An 18252-nucleotide genomic window follows, 5' to 3' on the forward strand; every position below is an offset into this window, starting at 1 on the left:
TGTGTTTTGTTCTTGTGTTTCTCTCTTCTTCCCTTCCCCATCAATTTTAACTCTCTGTTTAATTTCTAGTTCTGTGAGCTGCTTCTCAGATAGCTTGGGAGAATTCCCCCATTGACATTGTACATGTGAAAGAGTGTGTGTGTTCTCTTCTATATGTGCTTAGATACTGTATTTTTCAATAGGAAAACTCATACATAGCACAAAATACTGAAATTGAATAGGCATAGAAAAGGTGAATCTTGGCTACTGTAACTGACACCACATGAAAAGCCACTATGCTGCCTTCTGAAAGAATAAAAGCTAATGAAAATAGGACATTTAAGAAGAAAGGAAAAATTTTAGTGGCTTCTTGACTTGCTGATATTCTCAAAATTCTGATTCAGTAAATAGTATGTCCATTCTTTGTTGCTCTGCTAAATCAGTAAATCAGAGATGGAGAATTTGCCAAGTGATAATGGACTACCCTCCCATCATATCTAATATATTGGCTGTGCTAACTAGGCTGATGAGATATAGGAAAAACACTTTCTGGAAGCCCATAGGTTTTGCAACTTTGATACAAAAATGTTGAAAGTAATTAATTTTGAGGGAAAAGCAGTAAAATATATTCAGAAAAAGGATATATGAATGAAAGTCAACTCACACAGATGAAAATTTTCTGTTGTCTTCTGCCTCTTTGCAATCCACTGCATCCTGAAAACTGTTCATGAAAGTCCAGGACCTTCAAAATAATGTGGAGCATGGTTTTGTTATGAAGGGAGAGGAAGGAAGGAATTGACATCAATGGGAAGCATGCTACATCTTTAAGACGTCTTTTAATGCTCCTTTTTATTTTACATAATGTGAGCGAGCTTTCATTCCTGGAAATGTGCTAGTATTACCCAAACATTTATTTAATGGCATGATATTTAGTATTTTATTTTAGAGGAATTGGTATCCAAAAAACAACTGAATTCCTACTGACTGGAAGGGGTATTTGCTTGTGGTACACTTTTCCTCCACATTAGGGATGGTGGGGGAGGGAATGTGGGTGAGTCCGAACATTTGTTCTGATCCATCTCAATGCATGCACAAAGATTTGGCATTTGAGTGAATCTGCATAAAGAAGTGATTGTGCAAAGATTGGAAGTTTCTGTGTCCAAACAATTGGCATCCTGTAGTATCATCTGTCTGCATCGGGGGAAAGGGGATGGAAGGTATGTGTGAACCTGAAATTTCTCCCTCTCTTAATTGCAGGAACACTTCCTGTAAAATGTGAACAACCCTAGTATTATAAATGAACTATTTTTTTTAAGGGGAATATTCTTTCCCTACATGCTTGTTTCCTTCTACAGCTTCAAATTTGAATCTGAAATAATAAAATGACATTAATATCATGTGACATACTTTGAAATATTTTTGAAACTCTGAGAGGAAGAAATGAAAAGTCTTGTCTTATATTAGAATTTGATTAGAACAGGTTTATTAAAATTAATAAAAGTAAAAAGAGATTGAACAATAGGATAAACAATAAAGCTTTGCTAGAGGAAAAACAGCAAGAATTTGCCAGTTTTAGCATCTGAGCTTAGTTCACATTGTTTATACACTACTACGGAATCAATATGAGTTTTGGCCCTATTAGTTGTGGCTAATTTCCTCCCTTTGTGTTGAGTTTTCATACAATAACAGGAGAAAGGGTGGAGGAAAAATTAGGGAAATATCATTGTAAATCTAGAGCAAGCAATTTTAAATTGTTTCAGTCATTTGGCAACTCTAAGACTTGTACATGCTTAAAAATTAAACTAAACAGAGTGTATTGCAAATCAGTAATATTTTCACTTGCAGATGTAAAATCAGTTCAAATATTACGATTTTTAGCGGGAATGAGAAGGCTATGACCTTTCAGATCTCACCATAAGTGATGCTAGATGAGATTTGTAAAGAGTTGTAGTTCAATTGTATCTGGAGTTTGCAAGTTCCCCACCTGTTGTAGAAAATCAAAAAGCTGTAACCATTTTGTCTTGTGTTATGTCTTGATGGTGGCTCCAAGTCACCTGCAGAATATGGACTGGGAGTAAAGCAATCCTCCAGTTCATATGCAATTGGATTTTAAAAAGTGCCTATGGATTTATTTGCATTACAGATACAGTATGCACAGATGGAAAACATGTTGAAACGAATACACTGTGGCTTAGAAACTCAGTTAAACCATTCTGGATGGATCATAGTTCAGTTGAACCAGAACATTTTGTTTTTGGAACATCTTGGTTGTTGTGGGTTTTGGCTGAGAGAAAATCCAGAGGTATTTAATGGGGCAATTAAGGCAAGGATGATGTACCTCCCCCCTCTTCCTTTGTATAGCCAGTGCACTTGCGTGCTTGCCAATCTTCCCGGTACCTTCCTTTTCCTTAGCCATACACTACAGTGCTCGTGTTCAGTGCTGCTTCCCCATGTTCCCAATGCTTTCCTTTCTTTTACTTTGCCTTAGCCATCACTGCCACTGTCTAGCATTGTCAGTGGCCTACCCTTTTTCTTGCTCCATGTACCTCAAAACATCCCTGCTTGAACTAAACACATATTTTCGGTTTATACCTGAGCCAATTATGCATGTTTTGAATCCAAAGTTATACTGCAGTATTGATACTTCAAAACCGGAAGCCGACTTTGATATAATCATCTCAATTATATGTTTCAGCTTGTACTCACAAATGTATCCTTCATCTGGCTAGTCATGAGGCAGATTCAGAATGAATTATTTAAGATTGACCATGTTGTTATTGGTTAATATTATCCAGCCTCAGTCAAGCCGTAGTTAATCTACTACAAACTAATTTTAAGCCAACATTTATGAAACTCATTCTGTAGTTGTTAGATCACATTTTAAATTTTGGAAAATATGCTAACATCAACATAATCTAAAACAGAAAAAAATGCTCCACTGTGCTTCTCATGTTGTATTGAAAGAGAAATAAAAAAGGAAGTGCAGGAACCTCATAATAGCAAACCAGGGATTGGCAACATGGAATACACAAGAACTACAGAACCTGATATATCCCTAAATTGATTTAAAATACTTTAAATTAAAAAAAAGTCAAAATCTAATAGTTGTGTGCTTAATCTCACGAGAGTTAACAGATTTCATAAAATAACACCAAAATTTCATATCATTGTTTGCACAGCCACTAAAATTTCATGAAATGTTGGCATTCTTATCTGAAATTGTGTTTGATACCATGCTAAATTGGTTTGGTATCTAGCACCAAGACAGTTTGCCAGTTCTGGCAATAAACTAGAATTAGCATTGCTTACAAATGCAGCCAATTTTTTTAACAAAATCCTCTGAATAAAATATACTTTACACAATAATACATTGCAAGAGGGAATCAGCAAATTGTAAAGTGGAATGAAAAGATAATAGGCAATTTAAGAATTGATAGTGATGGCTGCCTTGAGCCTTATTCTTCCATGTGAAACATCATGCTCTTTTTTCCATCACAGGAAACTGTTGGAAGGAGGCTTAATGCCATATGCATGTAAAGTTCTGTCAGTTTAGAAACATGGCTTTATAGCATGGAGTTGATGCTGTAAATTATTGATTCCTATGTTCAGGTTTCATGAAAAAGAGCATGTAATACAGGCAGTCCTTGTCTTACCACAACTGGGGCCAGAATTTCCATCGCTAAGCAATGCAATTGTAAAGCAAGATGTCAGATGACCATATCGTTTAGCGACAGCAATCCCGACACTCCCCGTTGCTGTTGTTAAACGAATTCCACTGGCTATTAGCCAAGGACCCACCCCAATCCATTCTGGGCTTGGTCCTTCCCAGCCTTGAGCCTCAGTAAAGTAAGGGACTGCCTCCAACTCCCCCCCACCCACCTATCTCCCCTCCCATCTCTGTTCTTTTGGCCACCCTGCACCCTGCCTTGTGGGGTAACAAGCAGCCTGAGAACCGTGCAGCTCTGGGGCTGCTTGCTGTGCTGCAGCTCAGGGGCTTCTTGATCCTCCTTCCCCTTTCACTCATTCAGACACACTGTGCCCTCCTTCCCCCTTCGCTGACTCACACATACCAATGCCCTCCTTCCCCCTTCACTTGCTCACACACCCATTGCCTCCTTCCCCCTTCGCTCGCTCACATGCACCAGCGCCCTTCTTCCCCCTTTATTCTCACGCACCAGCACTTTCCTTCCCCCTTTGCTCACTCACACACACCAGTGCCCTCCTTTGCTCACTCGCATATACCAGTGCCCTCCTTCCCCCTTTGGTCGCATGCACTCCACCCTGCTTTGTTCACTCCAGGACTCTCCAGGGACGCTTCTGGGTGCTGAAGGAGTCTCCAGGGATGCTTCAGACCTGCACTCTGCAGCTCATGTTGGAAGCTGCTGGCTGTTCGTGAGGCTTTCTCCTTCCTCCTGCAAAGCCCCAGAGCTGCAGCACAGCACGAAGGGGGTGTGGTGCATGCAGGCGAGCAAAGGGGGAAGGAGGGCACAGTGCATGCGTGTGAGTGAAGGGGGGAAAGAGGGTGTGGTGCATGCAAGCAAAGAAAGGCCAGGATGGGTAGAGGAGACTTACATGAACGACCTGTGACCACCCCTGACCACTTCCCGATTGACTTCACTTGTGGGAAGCCAGCAGGGAAGGTTGCAAATGGTGATCCTGTGTTCGCAATCTGGGTGCTTGGCAACCACTTGTAAGTGCAAATGGGTTGCCATGCACCCAGATCACAATCACATGACTTAGGAGGCACTGCAACAGCTGTAACTTCAGGGACCAGTCATAAGTCCATTTTTTCAGCACCATCATAATTTTGAACGGTTGCTGAATGAATGGTTGTAACTCAAGGACAACCTGTATATATAACTTCTTCATTTACTTTGTCTTCTGGAGTCTGATTCAGGAAATTAAACGTACAAGATTGTATGAAATAATATATTTTTCAAAGTACATTTATGCAGGAGGTACTCTGTAGGCAATCACCCAAATCCAGCACAAAAGACTATACTGTGATTTGAGTTACATAAGTAAGTTTTAAGGGAAAAAAGTTTATTTGAACCCATTTCAATTCTTATAAATTAGTAAAGCAGTATTAGTTTATTCCTAAATGCTTTTATCATCTTTATAGTAAAGTGACTGATACTGACTTGCCTAAGACAACTTAATTCATTATTGGTAAGGATGAATTTTGAACTGGGGATGTTCTGCTCTATAGTGTGTTTCCTAAGCCTCTGTGCTGGCATACTCTCATGTCCTGGATTTTTGAAAATGCTCTGAAAAAAGAAATCCCAGAATAGGAGAAGTTTGGATAATATTATACTACTTTAGGTTTATGTACAAGCATGGATTTGTACAAAATCTTGGTACCTCAGGTTTAAGTCTTAACACAAGCATATCACTTTTAGGGAATGATGGTTGCTAAGAGGATCTTGGATTTAAGAAGGGGAAGAACAGCACTTCTCAGAAAACAAAGTAGTAGCAATGGAGACGAAAAGAACCAAGCTCAGAGAACCCCAAGGACTCCACAAACAAAGTAGTGCCATAGGCATACAGATAGTCCTCGAATTGCAACCACAGTAGGGCCCAGAAAATTCATCATTAAGCGGTGCAGTCATTAAGCGAGGCATCACGTGACTGCACCCGATTTTACAACATTTTTTGCAGTGGTCGTTAAGTGAATCACATGGTCATTGAATCCCATGGTGGTTAAGTGAATCACGCAGTTCCCATTAATTTTGCTTGTTGGAAGCTGACTGGGAAGGTCGCACATAGCAATCATGTGACCCCAGGATGCTGCAACTGTCATAAATACATCCCAGTTGCCAAGTACCCGAATTTTGATCATGTGACCATGGGGACGCTGCAAAGGTCGTAAGTGCGAGGACCGGTCGTAAATCACTTTTTTCAGTGCCATCATAACTTCGAATGGTTGCTAAACGAATGGTCGTAAGTCGAGGACTCCCTGTACTTCTACAAATAGGAAGGCCCATCTGTTTGGTGCTAGTGGCTGTATTCTTGTATATTGATGAAGGCATTACAAGGTGTTGGAAGAGTGGACTAGATATTAGTGGGTAACTTTTAATAAGCAATGATGTTTAAAATAATAGCATGTTACCAAACGGCTTGTTAAATGTACCTGTTAATAATATCAAAAAATGATATATGTTTTGTTAAATAATATATAGAGAAACCAATATTAATACATAAATGTCTAAAATGCTGTATAGCATTGAAATAATGCCTCCTGCTGCTACCTGGAGATGGGCTGGGGAGAGCTTAAAAGATAGAAAGCTCATCTTAAAAGTTATCAGGGGGAGTGTGGCTAGCCACAGACAAGGCTGGTGTGCTGAGTTCTCCACTCTTCCCCCAATCTAGCTATTTTCTTTAGTATAGCCAGTTTACCTCATTAAATATCTTATCAAATAGTAAAATACTTTAAAGGATGTTAAGAAGGAGACTCTGCACAAAAGAGAGGGGATTAAAGCTTATTTGGAAGACGGGAAGGAGGTTAAGGGAGTACCCTCTTCTCAGCAACAAAGAAGAAACAATAGAGGAAGAAAACTCTGCCCAGAGACATGGACAGACATCTGATATGGAGGTAATTGGACAATTAATAAAACAACTTAAAAAAGAATTGGAGACAGAATGGGATAAACATGCTGCGGGAGTAACTAAAGATTTGGCAGGTACGTCTGAGCAAATGAATAAACAATTTAAGGAAATGTCACGGCAAATAGCAGATCTAGCTCAGGTTGCCAGCAAAGCTTATGATATGACTACAGACAATATTTTGGAGATAGGCAAGGCTCAAAAGAGTATTGCTGAAATAAAGATTGAGTTGGCAGATTTACAGGATTGTAGCAGGAGAAATAAGGATCAAAGGAATGTCAGAGAAAACTGGAACAACCAGCCTGACTACTTATTTCATCTCTAAAATTAATGACATAAGCTCTGATTTGAACTTAATGGATAAAGATATTGAACACACAGAAACCTCGAGACATTTTGGTCAGATTTGTAAATTCAAATATAAAAGACAAAATTATAAGAAAATCATGTGAATTGGAGGAGATTAAATGGGATGGTGAGAGAATATTCTTCCAATTGGCATAGATATGCTTCAGTGAAGAAAGGAATTCAAACCACTGACAGAAAAACCTATGCAGAATGAGATTCGATACAAGTGGGGATTCCCTTTCAAGTTGATTGTTTTTATGTCACAAGGACAAAAAATTATTTCTATTTTTACTGAGATGCACAACTTGTTGGCAGAGTTCTCTAACAAGGAATGAAGGAAGCAATCTATGACTTGTCCTTGGAACTGTGGAAAGCAGGCTCAGCTACAAGCTGAAGATTAGATAAGAATGTTGCACCGAGCTGTGGAGTAAAAAATTATATTGACTGTATTACTTTTTTTGAAGTTTTAGGTTTAGAGGAAGGGGGAAGAGGAGGGAGTTAAATAAATAAGAGTAAAGAATTAAATGAAATAATAATGTAAATAAAACCATGGCTAAGGAACTTTTGTAATTAAATTTGGGAGTTTATTGGCTGGTGAGGGGGAGAAGGAATCTCAGTAGGGCAGTCCTACAGATGATTTTGTTCACTAAGTGGGATTGGAGGGTAGGGAGGTTGGATATGAAGGCATGGTACAGGGTGGGGGATGGGGTGGAGGGAGGGAGAAGGGAGATTTTCAAAGGCGGGAGGGAGAATGGGAGGAGGGTATTAGTGCAGAGAAAAGAATTTTAAAGTTATACAGTGGTACCTCAGTTCACGAATGCTTCTGTTCACGAACAATTTGGTTCGCGACCAACACCATTCGCAAAATTTTGCTTCCATTCGCGAACTCCGCATCGGGTGACGAACATGACCCATGGCCATTTTCCCTGCTGTGACACGTGGTCGTGGCTTCCTGTAGGCGAGATCGCGGTCGCAGACAGACACTGGCTGTGAAGCTTTTTGGTGTGCTTTTTAGCATGGCTCCAAAGAAAGTGCAGAGCAAGCATGGTGGTAAAAAGAAAGTGCAGAGCAAGAATGGTAAGAATAAGATTTTGAAGAAAATAACCATTGAATTGAAGAAGGAAATTGTAGAAAAGCATGAGTGTGGTATTTGTGTGACTGATCTGGGCTCAGAGTACAAGATGGCGAAGTCGGCAATCTCGACTATTTTGAAGAATAAAGATGCCATCAAAGGAGCTGATGTGGCAAAAGGAGTAATGATGTTAACCAAGCAGAGGACACAAGTGCTGGAAGAGGTGGAAAAACTTTTGTTAGTGTGGTTGAATGAGAAACAGCTGGCAGGTGATAGCGTTAGTGAAGCTATGATCTGTGAAAAAGCCAGGAAATTGCACAGTGATTTACTGCAAAAAAAACCCCTCTACAAGCGCAACAAGTGAAGAATTTAAAGCCAGCAGAGGCTGGTTTGGTAAATTCCACAAGAGAAGTGGCATCCACAGTGTGACAAGACATGGTGAGGCTTCCAGTTCTGACAAGGCTGCTGCAGAAACCTACAAGAAAGAATTAGCGGAATTCATGAAGGCGGAAGGATACGTCGCTCATCAAGTGTTCAACTGCGACGAAACAGGGCTCTTCTGGAGGGTTATGCACCGCAGGAAAAAACAAGTGACATTAGACAGATTTTTCGCCAAAACTCAGCCTGCAGCTAAGAGACAAAGAAGAGAGGAAACCCCTGAAGGAGATCTCCCCGATGTCCCTTTGGAGGGGGACTCTCCCTCCAAACGATAACCGCCTCCCCACCCGCCTTCCTGTCCTCCATGCCAGGAGTCGCCTCAAGCAAGGTTAGTGTTCTCTCTCTTCATACTGTACTGTACTGTACTTTGTTTCATATTTTTGTGGTTTAAAAAAAAATACATATGGTTCAGAACGGATTAACCGTATTTACATTGAACCTTATGGGAAAATTTGATTCGGTTCGCGACCAATTCAGTTCGCGACCAGAGTCGTGGAACGAATTAAGTTCGTGAACTGAGGTACCACTGTACGTGCTCTTTATAATATCAGGCGACTTTTTGATAGATTTGTGAGCAATAAGCTTTCAGTAATTTTCTGGATGCGAGATAACTGCCTAGAGCAATCAGAGACATTCTAAAAAATGTAGGTAATGGGAGAACAATGTAAAATTTCTTTTTTAAACGTTAAGAGGTCGGGAGATCCTATTAAGAGGAAAAGGATTGTTAATTATGTCAAATCATTTAAACCTCATGTGGTTATGTTACAAGAAACATATGCAACAAATAGGTTGAATGATGAACAATTTTTTGCACAAGGATCTAATAAATGAAGGGGAATACCAATTCTTTTCAAAGCTGGCATAAATTTCAAGGTTCAAAAGATTTTGAAAGATAGGGAAGGTAGATATATATTTATAGAAGGGGAATTTGATAATAAAACATTAACTTTAGCATCTATTTAAGTTCCTAATCAGGGTCAGGTTACTTACAAAAGATTATGAACAACAACAAAAAATAACAGATAATTTTATAATAGGAAGGGACTTCAATATTGATGTGTTAAAACCTCAGATTGGAACGCACAAGATTTCAAAACTTAATGCATAGTCTTGGACTCATAAATACATGGACAATTAACTATGCAACAAAAGCACATTTTATTCAGGTAGACATAAATTGCATTCTAGGATAGAATTCTATTTATTCTAGGATAGATACATGGATATCTCAAACTATTTCAATTTTTTTGCAACAAGTTAAAATTGCAGCAATACTTATATCAGATCGCGCTCCAGCAATTATTACTCTCAAATCAGAAGAAATCATTCCATTTATTTATAATTGGCATTTTAATCCTATAATACTACATAATGTAGCAGCAAAGCAAAACTAAACCAAATTTTGAGAAACTTTTTTCAAGAAAATGATTCAAATTAAACATCAGTTAGAACAAGATGGGATGCTATGAAGGCAATATTAAGAGGAGAGTGTATAAACCAGATGAGGATGATTAAAAAAATATCAGCACAAAAGGCAAGTAAGTTTTATTTAGAAATTCATTAGCAAACTATAACAGAACTGGATTAGATAGTATTTACAAACAGATAGTAAATAAAAGGAGAGGGTTGGATGATTTGGAGACAGATAAAATCTCTCAACTTATTTTTGCTAAGGAAAGATACTATGAATAAGATAAACATTCTAGAATATTGGCAAACAAATTGAAAAAAGCTAAGGAGAAAAAATGTATTAGTGCAATTAAAAATAGCAATGGTCAAATTGTGACTGAAACTAAAGGTATAAGTGAACAATTCAGACTTTTTTTTCAACAATTATATTCCTCAAATAATCCATCACCAATAAAAATTAATCAATATTTAAATACATTAACATTCCCAGAATTGGCTTCAGCAGATACACAAGTTATGGAATCTCCCTTTTCTATTTCAGAAATCACTGAAGTCTTTAACACTATTCAAAATGGAAAATCTTCTGGCCCTGATGGATTGTCAGGGGAATTTTATAAAGAATTTAAATAGCTCTTAACACCTGAATTTCTATTTTTATGTAGTACTTTGTACCAAAGGGAACCTTTACCTGAATCATGGAAACAGTCTAAGATAATTTTTATCCTTAAAACGGGTAAAGGTTCCCAGGATTTGGCATTTTATAAGCCCATCTCACTTCTCAATACGGATTATAAGCTGTAAACTAAACTGTTAGCTAACTGATTAAAAGTGATTATAGGTAAAATTATTTATATGGACCAGTCTGGCTTTATTCCAAACCAAAATATATCTACTGCTATCAGGAAGTTATTAAATATTATACAAATTAGTAAAATTAATCTTCATTAGCCCTATGTTCTTTAGATATATTTAAAGCCTTTGATTCTCTGGAAATACAATTTTTAAAACAAATATTAATTAAATTTAAATTTGGGGCAGGCTTTTGTAAGATGATTGAACATATTTATGGACCAGCTAAAGCTCAGATAAGACTTAACAGTTATGATTCAGATCCCATCATGATTTTAAGAGGTACTAAGCAGGGCTGTCCTTTATCACCTTTACTATTCAACCTAGCTATTGAAGCACTGGCAATAGCACTTAGTTCCAATAATCAGATTAATGGGATAAAAATGGGAGATAAGAGGTATCTTTTAAATCTATTTGCAGATGATATGATCTTGACTCTCTCAAATGCTTCTTATTCAGCTAGCTATATTAAGGAAGAGCGAGAGGAATTTGCAGAAATGTCAGGACTATCAGTTAATTTTCATAAATCACATTTGATGTTTTTTCATACACTCCCAAAAACTCAAAAGAAAATTTCCACAGTTCTAAGGATTCTAATCTTTAAAATGTTTAGGCATCACTATTACTAAAAATATTAATAAAACTTTTACAAATAATTATGTACCAACATGGAAGAAATTAAACACAGAAATGAAAAACTGGGCTTCAAAATATTTCAATATTTTAGGGCAAATTGCAGTGGTAAAAATGAAAATGCTTGCACGGCTTAACTTTTTATCTCAATGCCTCCCAGTGGTAATTCCAGAACAGGCTTTAAGACATTGGCAAAAAAATAGAAAGCTGCTGCTTTCATGTACAAAACTGAGAGTAAATAAAAGGATTTTAAATAGACCTCAGAAACAGGGAGACACGGGTATGCCCAATTTGTTAATATATTATCAAGTGGCACAGTTAAGGCATATGATTCCATTTATATAGAAGACTCTTCTAAACAATGGATTCAAATTGGAATTATGTTACAGTCAGATAAGTTTATAAATAAATGTTTTTTTTACCCAAAATATTTTTCTAGAATAAAACCAATTGAAAATGTTTTTACTAAAACAGTGCTTCAAATTTGGAAGAGTAAAAACACAGTTTTGATAAAGGATACTTCCTCTTTAACTCCTCTAATAACATATATCAATCAGGATAATTACTGTGGTTTGGCTAAAATGAAATCTTTGAAAGAATATCTTTATCGACTAAGATTTTTATCGTACTAGGGAACCTTTTAATAAAGTTCAGATTGAGCAACAAAATAGGTGATAAACCACCATGGCTCTTTTGGTATCAACTCAAATCTCTTTTGGGTAATAGAAATATTACAGCTTCAGCAACATGGCCCTCTACCAACTTCCAGAATTTAACACTTCATTATTTACAGCAACCAAAAGGGACAATTTCAACAATTTGTAGGTTATTATTGTAGGTTATTATCAGAAATAGGAGATCCACTGTTTGGTTTAAAGGAAGCTTGGGGTACTGATCTTGGTAATCCCATACAGGAGATAAATTGGCAGAAGTTATGGAAACTGAGGGGGTTCCCTTTAGCTTCAATGCAAGAACTGCAGTGGAAGATTATACATCGTTGGCACTTGACTGCTATTAGATTGGCACTTATGTATCAAAATTATTCTTCCAAATGTTGGAGAGGTTGCCAAAAAAAGGGTCATTCTTTAATTTGTGGTGGTCATGTGATAAAGTTATACCCTTTCGGCATAAAATCTTTGGGGAGATAAGTACTATCATTATTCAAAGAACTAAATGCTCCCCAGAGCTAGGTTTACTGTATTTATTTACAGGGCCAAACCATAAGCTTAAAAATAAAGAATTCATTATTTATTTAATTTAGGAGCCAAAATAATAATTGTGCAACATTGGAAAACTCTAGATAATGTAACAGTTGTGGATTAACAAGGCTTCTTCAATTGCTACATTAGAAAAAAATCACAGATAAATTAATGAGACACCAGAGACAAGAACCACAATTCTATCAAATCTGGATGGATTTTATGGTTTATCTCAATAGCAATAGACTATAATCTGGTATGCTTTATATATATGGCAAATTTTCATATGTACAGTACCTGCCTCCTTATTCTCATTGCAGTAGATCTTTTTTGTATTTTCTATATTTTGTATTTTCTTTTTTTTTTTCCTTCTCTATATGTATCTTGGATTTATGTTAATGTAGTTACCTGATATTGTTTGTTAAAATCTAATAAAAATATATTTTTAAAAATGAAAAGAACTAAATGCTCCCCAGAGCTAGGTTTACTGTATTTATTAAGAGTTATCAGGATTATGCCTGCTTCTGCCAATTTGCTCCCTTTGAAATGCAATGTGAAATTATGGTGCTATCCTCTTGAGCAAGGCCATGTCTCATATTTAGATCTGTTTAATTTAATGGCTGAGTGTGAGCTGTAAGTTGACTTGCAATGAGCGTTAACTTTTTAATTCTCCCAGTCTCAGCTCACATAATTTAGAAAATTATGTTGAGCTACTTAAATCTCAACAGGAGCCATGAAGATTGCAGCTTGGCTATTCCTGATTTACCATGTAAGAAATTATGTAGGGTTTTTTTCTTTCTCTCTTTTTCTTTCTCATGTACTGAAGAACTGAAGCAAATGCTGAATGAGACAGGTTCAGTATCTGAATAAACCTTTATACTTTACAGACCTAAGCAATTACAACACAGGAACATAAATAAAAGTCTTGATGTAAACATTATTTTTCCATGTCATGTTCTGCAGTTTTCTTTCAGCATACAACTTTTTTGTATATGTTGCAAAATGAACTTGCATAATGTACTTATCCTTCTTTGTTTAACCTGAATATTTCAGTTTTCCAATATATTTGTCAAGATTTAATTGCATAACAGTGCCCATACATGAAGAATTAATATTTGAGCCAGTTTTTCTATACAGACAGCATTTACATTCAAAATTGACTATAACTCTAAACACTCAATAAAAATATAACATTGCATATTACCGGATTTAATTTCAAGCCTGGAAATAGGTAAAAAACTCATTGTTGAAATAATGCCTCAATCATATCTCAAGACGAACTCACTGATTGAAATAAAGTATCTATATAAAAATACCCAAAGAAAAGTTGGTATAGTTTTGGAATGAAATCTAAACTCAGCTGAGAGGGTTCTTAATGCTTTCTAGTGAAACCCAAAAGTTGATACAAGTCATTTGGTATTAAAACAATGAAAGAAATTCATTGTTTTAATACCAAATGACTTGTATCAACTTTTCAGTGGGAGAATATAAATTTCCATTCTTGTTTCAGTATCAGTAAAAGCTAAGCGTTCCATTTTTATTCATTACTCAATTCTGACGTGTATCTTTGTTTCTGCTGTATAGATCAGATGATAAGAAGAGTATGAACTGGAAGCTGCTCCCTAAGAAGCCTTGCAAAAGCCTTCTTGGCACCTTGAAGAAACTTCATCCACAACTTGCATTAGGTAAAACAGGGAAGAGGGTAAAAGGAACTGATCTTTGGAAAAGAAGGAAATTCAGCTGAACTGTTTGTTTTTTCCCACAGTGCTGTATAAATGGCCTGCTATGGAATGTTCCTTATTATAAAAAAAATCGGCGATTTTCTGGATTTTCCCCCCCATTTTGTCTCTCATAGTTGAGGTATACCTATGATGAAAATTACAGGCCTCTCTCATCTTTTTAAGTGGGAGAACTTGCACAATTGGTGGCTGACTAAATACTTTTTTGCCCCACTGTAGTAACAGAATCTTGCAAATCTGAGTGTGCTTCCCTTCCTCCCTCTTTTATTTTCATGTGAATTAGGATGGGGCCTGTCTAAGGCATTTTCGGAAACCACTTACTTGGCCAGGGCTCAAACCTTGTTTGTCTGATTGTTGCCTTGGTAATGGATTTTCCATCTGTCCTTCAGGGCCATCCTCTATAAACTATGTGATTAAGACAGAAAAACTCATTTTAATGTTTCTATAAGGCTTCATTTTATATTTTATAAAAAACATCATTTTCTTTTAAATACAGCATAAAATTTTGACAACATGGAGTAATATTGGTCAGTCTTTCCATTAGAACAACAGTGCGCCAATTCATAAGTAGAGGGCAAACACATATCAGTCCAGTGTTGTAAGTCCAGGAGCAGTTGTCTTTCCATTATAACCAAAGAAATCTTCTTTGTTATACACCATGCTTAATAAATCCAAAGTTCTTCATATATTGATAAATTCCATTTTTTTAATATATAATTCAACATTTACTGACATCTTTAAACCCCATTTCTCTTTCCAAAATCACATTAGAAAAGTTTTGAATATTAAACTATACACAACAATACAGGTAGTATTGTTATGACAATTGAGACTGGAATTTCCATTGCTAAGCAATGCAGTCATAATGCACAACATCACGTGACCATGTCACTGAGCGACTGCAATTCTGGCAGTCCTGGTTGCCATCGTTAAGTGAGGACCTCATGGGTTGTTAAACAAGGACCTCACATGATCATGACTTACAATTTCCTAGTGGGTTCTCCATTGACTTGTTTGTGGGAACCAGCAAGGAATGTCAGAAATCATGATCATGTGACTGTGGCTTGCTGCAACATTGTAATTGCGAGCTGAATGCCAAGTGCACAGCTCACAATCATATGACTATGGGAATGGTGTGACAGCTGGAACTCCGAGGACCGGTTGTAAGTACCATTTATTCAACATGCTCGTAACTTTGGATAGTCGTTGAATGAATGGTCATAACCTGAGGACTACCTGTAATGGGACAAGCCCATAGCATATGTTTAAGTGTCTTCTACATCATGTTAAATTTCTAGCATAATGCAAATTGACAGCCAACCTTATCTAAACATTCTCTGAAATATCCAGTAAGTATGAAGAAAAATCTTTTGTTGAATTAATCTCATCTCAAGATTATTAAAATATACATACTGTAATGGAATTTCCTGATCCTGGGAATGAAAATGGATGTTTCCATAATATTGTAGAACAAGAACAGATGGGTATCTGTGGTATTAAATAGCTGATTAAAGAACTCAGAAGATCAAAGGCAATAGGGAGGCCCCCACTTTAATGTACTCTCTACTAAATGAAGGCCACTTTCCAGGATTTTGTAACTTAACCCCTTTCTCATTGCAATAAACCTATTGCCTATTTTGAATCTGTGAGAATCTTGCTCTAGGGGGGCTTGACATGTATTTAAGGTTAAGTCTCTTAATCACTGAATTTGTTAATATGGGGTATGCAAACTCATTTTTCCAAAATTCATGCAAATAACCAAAGCCACCTTAATTATATTCTTACTCAGAATCGTATACAAAAAATGGAGGACAAATAGTAATTCTGGAGTTTTAGATGCTGCTAATACAGCTGGACTAGATTTTAAAATAAAAAAATAGTTTAATTAAATGTATTGCCATTTCTGTTTTAGACTATCCAAATTTTTCTTTCAGTGCCTCTCATAGTTTGAAAACCTTGATGACAATAAGATTATCTAAATTATTAATAAACCTGTTAGCTCAGGAACTTCCCCCCCTCAAAAAAAAATCAAGGAGTTACTGGCCCCCTTAGTGATGGCCTTCCAAAAGGTCATGAAGATCATACTTTTCCAGAGGGCCTTGGAGATTCACTGAGGGCCATCTCGAACAAAATGTTATTTGTTAATTAATTAGTATAATTTTATTGTAATTTGCTGATTTTGATCTGCTGATATTATAATAGTTTTGGGTTTTGTTGTTGCTTATTTTAAGTCACCATGAGTCGATTACAGAAAAACTGATATTTGATAAAGAACTTATCTGCAATTTTCAAATATGTCTTGCAATCTTTAAAGTTAGAAACACAAGTAAATTTCACCTAAAAAATGAAAAGTGGAATGTGCCCTGGGTGTATGTGCATACTTACATAAATACCAATTTTGAACTAATGTCCACAATGACATTCACCTTTCTTCACACGTTCAATGGGAATTTTAGACATTTGTGTATGTCAATATTTATCTAAAATAAGCAATTTGAAATATTTAGATCCACAAATCTCTTTTTTTGGAATTATTATGCCAAGATATTTAAAATAATTCAATCACCAAGTAAACCCCCCATTTTTATAGTTTCCTATAGAAATTATGGAAGTGTATGAATTTTATTCCAGTTAACTAGGTAACCTACCAATGTACCAAGCTGTTGTACTACAGGTAGTCCTTGGTTAATGATCATTCATTCAAGTGACCTTTCAAAGTTGCGATGGCGCTGAACGAGTGGTACTTGAAGTTCCGGCTGTCCCATGATCACGATCCGGGCACTTGGCAACTGGCTCACACTTATGACAGCTTCAGCGTCCCGTGGTCATGTGATCGCCATTTGCAACCTTCCCTGCCAGCTTCTCATGAGCAAAGTCAATGGGGAAGCTGGCGGGGAAGGTTGCAAGTTGCTCCCGCTGCTTTTTCTCCTGAGGAGCCTGCCTACAGAGTTCGAGGGATCCCAGGGATCTCGTACCCCTTAGCATACACTCAGGCCAGAACACCTCCTCCTCCACCCAGCCTAACTCACATGGCACTGCAGCACCCCCTCCCCAGGCACTTGTATGGCGTTTCAGCACTCCTCCGCCCTGCCTCACTCTATAGTACTCACCTACCCGCCAGCCTGCTTCCAAGCAGCCCAGGATTTGCAACTTCCTGCCGGTTTCCCCATTGACTTTGACCCATGATCCTCACTTAATGATGGCAATGGGGACTGCTGGGATTGCTGTCGCATGTGACATTGCACTTTACAAGTGCATCGCTTAGCGACAGAAATTCCAGTCCCAATTACCATTGTTAAGCGAGGGCTACCTGTATATAAATATATACTATAGCCTATTATTATTATTATTATTATTATTATTATTATTATTATTATTTTATCCTGCCTTTTTTATACATAATTCAAGGCGATGAATATACCTAATACTCCTTTCTCCTCCTATTTTCCCCACAACAACAATCCTGTGAGGTGGGTTGGGCTGAGAGAGAATCGGTGGCCCAGTCACCCAGCCGGCTTTCATGCCTAAAGCAGGCCTAGAATTCAGTCTCCTGGTTTCTGGGCCAGCACCTTAACCGCTACATCAAACTGATGCTCGCTTGCACGCACACACACACACACACACACTCTCTCTCTCTCTCTCTCTATTATCAATATACATAATATATGATTGGTATGAAATAACAATTTTGGCTCAGCTCCAGCCATTTTTATATCTGAAAACTAAGTCATTTTCTATACATCTGATAAAGATTTCGGTTTTTTTCTTTTCTTTAATTTTGTTTTTCTTATTTTTCTCTATTTTTTCTATGTTAATTCAAATACAAATCTAATATAAAAGGCTTAATTTTTGAAGCATAATGCTAAGATTCAGTGTTAATAACCATGCTGTTTTGCTAAACACTACTATTTCAACAGATATCTTGATTATGGGTAGAATATAATAACTGGGTTGGAAGCCACGGACTGTTTATGAAGTTGAA

At 37.0% G+C, this 18252-nt stretch overlaps 1 protein-coding gene across 5 annotated transcripts in view; it reads left to right on the forward strand.

The window, feature by feature from the left end:
• The window catches only part of DENND4C (DENN domain containing 4C), a 96132-nt gene that overhangs the window by 43463 nt on the left and 34417 nt on the right, over positions 1-18252 (forward strand). For 4 of the 5 annotated variants that reach the window (XM_025163575.2, XM_007423481.3, XM_007423479.3 and 1 more), the window contains one exon: positions 14116-14216. In XM_025163575.2, coding sequence (XP_025019343.1) covers positions 14116-14216 — 101 coding nt within the window. Of the gene's footprint in view, positions 1-7720; positions 8769-14115; positions 14217-18252 lie in introns of those variants that run through there. The other variant, XM_088129881.1, reaches the window with a different exon arrangement.

Source organism: Python bivittatus, unplaced genomic scaffold, assembly GCF_059951505.1.
Source record: "Python bivittatus isolate LINGU-HERP-01145 unplaced genomic scaffold, Pbiv_v1 ctg000850_np1212, whole genome shotgun sequence".
Lineage (NCBI taxonomy): Eukaryota > Metazoa > Chordata > Lepidosauria > Squamata > Pythonidae > Python > Python bivittatus.